This window comes from Castanea sativa, chromosome 7 (genome assembly GCF_040712315.1).
Source record: "Castanea sativa cultivar Marrone di Chiusa Pesio chromosome 7, ASM4071231v1".
Taxonomy (NCBI): Eukaryota; Viridiplantae; Streptophyta; class Magnoliopsida; order Fagales; family Fagaceae; genus Castanea; species Castanea sativa.
In genome coordinates this window covers 24,363,806-24,369,103 of record NC_134019.1, presented here as the reverse complement: position 1 = coordinate 24,369,103, position 5,298 = coordinate 24,363,806, and the positions used below count along the sequence as shown (strand labels likewise).

Sequence of the window (5,298 nt, the reverse complement as noted above, 5' to 3'; positions counted from 1 at the left end):
CTTAAATCATCCTGTCAATGCATGTTTTAACTCATTTTCTCACTATAATGAAAATAAACGCCGTAAGTTAGCCATTGAGCCAACAATAATGGTCCAAATGTACGGATAGTGGGCATTGAATAACAGCTATTTCTAAAATCTCATCTCAAAACTAATTATCTGCATGCGCCAATTTTACGCAATTGTGTTATTACACCCTAAGGTAAGAGAATATTTCAAGAGAAAATAATTAGATACTTTTGGAGTACTACGACTTGATACTCTCTCATCTTACAGTGAAACATACTATGAATTTAATTAGTAAAATTTTCTATTATATGATAAAAGGAAGTATCATACATGTCATTATATTTTTGGAGTACTGAATAATTATTTTATATCGAATTGCTTGTGTACGAATTGTCGGTTATGACAAGCACAGAGTAAGTATAGTGGGATAAGAGTAGTATCTTTGGTTGATTACACAGCCAATTTTTGCCATATTTTCTCAGTCAAGAGATTTCAAATACTCCAAAAACAGTAGTAATGTTAATTTTGGACAGCTCTTTCTCTAAAAAATAATAATTAAATTAAAAAAATAAAAATTTTGGACAGCTCTAATAGTTAAATCTCTACTTAGGAACCATATAAATCCACACATCTTTCTCTAGACCTAGTGTAGTCTTACACATAATACATCACCATATAACTCTCCATCTCTCTCTCTCTCTCTCTCTCTCTCTCTCTCTCTTCTTTGTTCTCTCCTCATTAATAAGGTTCTTGTATTTCCTTCCTTCAAACACGATGAGAAAGAGCAAGGGCCGGCAAAAGATCGAGATGGTGAAGATGCCTAATGACAGCAATCTCCAAGTGACTTTCTCGAAACGCCGGTCTGGGCTCTTTAAGAAGGCCAGCGAGCTTTGCACCCTATGTGGTGCTGAGATTGGCATCATTGTCTTCTCACCAGGTAAGAAGGTCTTCTCTTTTGGCCACCCCTGTGTGGAGACTATCATTGATCGGTTTCTCACCCGAAATCCTCCCCAAAACTCCGGCACGCTCCAGCTTATTGAAGCACACCGGAACGCCAGCGTTCGGGAGCACAATGTGCAGCTTACTCAGCTCACAAACCAGCTGGAGGCTGAGAAGAAGCGTGGTGAGGCACTGAACCGCATGCGCAAAGCTGGCCAGGCTGAGCACTGGTGGGAGGCACCTATTGAAGGGCTAGGGTTGCAACAGCTTGAGCAGTTGAAGGGGTCTTTGGAGGAGCTGAAAAAGAACGTGGCTAAGCAGGCTGACAGGCTTTTGATCCAGAATTCAAATCCCCCTCAGTTTTTTGGAGCTGGGAATTCCAACCATGGGGTTATTCCCTTTGATACCATAATCCCTTATGACACAAAGAATGTTGGGTTAAGTGGCAATGCAATGCCCCACACATATAATCATGGATATGGACGTGGGTTTTTCTAAGGTTTCTGGAGATGTTAAAGAAAGAAGGAAACTGATTTAGCCTTAGTCTGTTTCAAGGCAATGTGTTTAGTGCGTTGTATGTTTAATTTAAAAGTATTTTTCATTTTAGAAAATTCTTAGGTAATTTTGGAAAACAGAGAAATTGTGCTCATTCCTCTTACATTTGTGGTAGACTCTACTATATTTAATGAGTAGACTCTATTATGAATGTGAGAGGAGAGAGCACCATTCTCTTTGATCTAGAGTACCGAAGAATTACTCTGGCATATTTATGTTCTTTATTTTGAGTGTTTAGTTGTTCACAGATTCACACAGTAATAAAATATTATTAATTATTGTTTATAATATTTTCGACTAATGAATGGTTTTGATAATTCTACTTCGATTAGATTTTTCCTTTTTGTTTAGTTTGAATTTTAAAAACAAGGAGAACCTACAAGTAAGCCTCAGACTTTTCAAATGTGTTGTGAAAAGACCATTCATAAATATAGAATTATCTTTTTATTTTTATTTTTATTTTTTTATAGATAAAATCATTTAAAATTTAATTAATTGTAGAAACTAAATAAATATTATAAATTAGGGCATTGATTTATATTGTCCGTACACATAATTTATATCACGTTTTAAATGTGAACATCAAAAAAACAAAAACAAAAAATTGTACATCATGTGTTAAATTATGGGCATGCGAATTGAATCTACAAGCACAAATGTGAAACAATATTTGCTGTTTAAATTTTAAGTGCTTTTTCTTTTTTTTGTTAGTTGAGATATAAGGTGCTTTTATTTATTTATTTTTTTGGTTAGTTGAGATTGTAAACTCTAATAAAATTAACTTTTCAATATCTTGATCTGTTTCTAATTAGCACATTTGTTCTTCTTCTTCTTCTTCTTTTTTTTTTTTTTTTTTTTAAAATTTTTTTTTTACACGAACAATTTGACCTATCGCTCTAAAGTAAGTTGTTATTATCTACTGAGGTGAAGTACCTACGATTGGGCACAATTGGGAGTTTTCTAATGATCATGAGAGTAGTGGCAGGGAAAATGGTAGAAAGGATCTGATTATGTCCATCAAAATCGATCAATAAAAGGCTACTGGGAAGGGTAACAAGCTGGGAACCATATAGAAGATAGGTTAATTTAAAGTACAAAGAAGAACTCTGATGACACACTTATTAGGACCCATTTGGTAAGAAATTTCTAGTAACATTGTTTAAGTGTTGTTGAAATCTGTGTGGGTAAAAAAGCATTGTAGAAATACGTGTATTGTTGTTTAAACAACAGTATCAAATAGGCCCTAGATATCTGACTCTTTCATATGATACTTAAAATGGCAATGGTGCCCTAGATCCGGGCATATACTTTCATGGTGAAACCATTTGGATTCGGAACTTGCTTTGTAACGAAACTAATGAAATCCTATATACAAGAATATATAGCATGAGCTTATGTTCGATCATGGTGATCAATTACTTTTCATTAAGGTCAAGTTATGACTGAAGGTAGTGCCTGCGACCTTCCTTCCTTGGCCAGGCCTCTTAAACATTATTTGCTTTGTGGTTATGCTATAGTAACGTTTAGATAGGGGAGCTATGACTGGTTATCCCTCCTCTTAACCTTTTCTCATTTAGGAAAAAAATCCATAATGTGAGTAGTAATTGAAGCTCTACTCGGTAAGCATATCGCACATTATTCATACATCAGGATTTAGGTTAGTCATGGAAGGCAACCCCTTTAATGCAGCCCTAATCCTTGATAGGGCTAAATCCATATAATGTTTGAATTAATGATTACCTTCCCAAGAAATGGAGCCAGGGAAATAATTCGAGAAACACTATTAGATCTTGAATGAAATCGGCTAACTATTAATTTTAATAATTATTCAATTATTAAGTCCAGGTAATTAGTTGATCAATTTCAAGATAAATATAAATCATGGATATACAAGCATTAAAAAAAAAAGGCGAAACCACAATTTCGTCCCTACATTTTCACGTGATTCCCATTTTGGTCCCTATCTTCTTCTTCTTCTTCTTTTTTTTTTTTTTTTTTTTTTTTCACAACTTTTAACCCTTATCTTGGAAAATGCGTTTCGTTTTTGTTCCTGCTGTTACATCAGAGACGGAAAATGCACATGTGACAAACGACATAAGTTAAAAATAATAAAATAATGTCTTAAAGTATCCATATGGCTTTCCAGCCCTTTAGTAAGCCTAATTCCCACCTGTAGGAGATCACGTGGCCCTCACGTGACTTTATAAAGTATATAATCAATTGCTCCTCCACTGATAGCATGATTCAGAAATCCCTAACCCCCAAATGAAGCTCCTCGCCACAACACTCATCTCCTTGCCACAAACTCAAACTCATCTCCTCGCCACAAACTGAGCTCCTCGCTCATAACTGCTCTCATTGAATCAAGCTCGATGTCATCGAGTGGAAGCTTGAGGAAAGGAGCCCAACCCAATGCTTCTTCTCTGAGAAACCTGTTTTGGTTGTTTTAAGGACACCTGAGAACCCTGGAAGAAGGTTCTACGGGTGTCCAAATTATTGGGTAAGTTAGTATCTCTCTTTTTTCCAATTATACACGATATCTATTAATACGCCTTTTTAAATTTCTATTGATTTTGTGGGTGGCGAAAAAAATAGAGTGAGATAGAGGAACTATTTGTGGGCTTCGTTGACTGTGATGATGTTGTTTTTATAGAACATTTATTGGATTATGTTATTGGGTTCTTATTTTATAGCTATTTTCTTTAGTGGGTCTTTTTTAGTTTCAAGGATTTTAGTATTTTGCTAATACAAGTGTTGGATTGGCTGTGACTAGATTTTGCTAATACTATTTGTTGTTGTTTTTCATGATTTTGGTTGAATATATAATGGGTTTTATCTGGCTCCTAGGTGTCAAGTTGGACGCAAGTGTAAATTTTTTCAATGGCATGATGATGAAATCTGTGAGCGTGGCAAGGTGCTGATTTTGGAGCAGAGGCAATGGATTTTAACCCTTGAAGCTGACATTGTAGGCAATAGGAAGAGAGAGAAGAGGCTGCTCATCTGCCTGGGGCTGTCTCTGGTGATAAGTGGGATGCTACTCTACTTGATGCTTCTTTTGGTTGGCCTAATAGGTGGGGGGGAAAATGGGTCATTAGGTGGGTAGGTATTAGTGTAAAAAGGCCATAATTTTGGTGTATTTTGGTAGGATTTGGCAGAATTTTTGTGTAAATATGTGTTGGCCTGAATTTGCGTTGGTATGTATTAGTGGGAAAAGGCCTGAATTTTGGTGTAATTCTCTCTGTAATCCGTGGCTTTAGCAATGGAACATCACTTTTTAATTAATGCATGACTTGTATACCAATTTATTGCATTGTTGTGAGCTGTTTGTGCTTTGTGTGCACTCAATATTACTCTGTATATGAAGCTGAAAACCAAAAAAAAAAAAAAAAACAAAGCCATATCTGATAGACCAAATAAACAATGCAGGCTTCATGATTTCAATCTTTAAGAACTTTTATATATGCTTTGGCATATAAAGAAAAAGGAAAGGGTCAACTCAGATTAAAAAACATTTTTGAGTAATTATATTTAAAAGGAAAGGGCTAGCTCGTATCTAACATCCTGCTGTAAGCATTTCTTGCAGTCACTAGCCACAGAACACAACATTTCTGGCTTTTGAATCAATTTATAAGTATACCAAAATGCCAATTGTCCTGGTAGTTACATAAACTTGGTCAACTTTTTTCTCAAAAAAAAAAAAAAAAATCAACTTTGGCTGTCAATATATAGCAAAAAAAAGGTCTTGCTTCAACTTGCTATCTTCCAGCAAATCTCATTGCTATCGTATACCTTGCT

General features: G+C 35.3%; 1 protein-coding gene across 1 annotated transcript; it reads left to right on the top strand.

Annotated features, from left to right (window-relative positions):
* Positions 1 to 408: 408 nt before the first annotated feature.
* Positions 409 to 1,446, top strand: LOC142644200 (agamous-like MADS-box protein AGL62). Its single transcript, XM_075818859.1, has 2 exons — positions 409 to 422; positions 756 to 1,446. Exons 1-2 carry the CDS (start codon positions 409 to 411, stop codon positions 1,444 to 1,446), a joined length of 705 nt encoding a protein of 234 aa, XP_075674974.1.
* Positions 1,447 to 5,298: the final 3,852 nt, after the last annotated feature.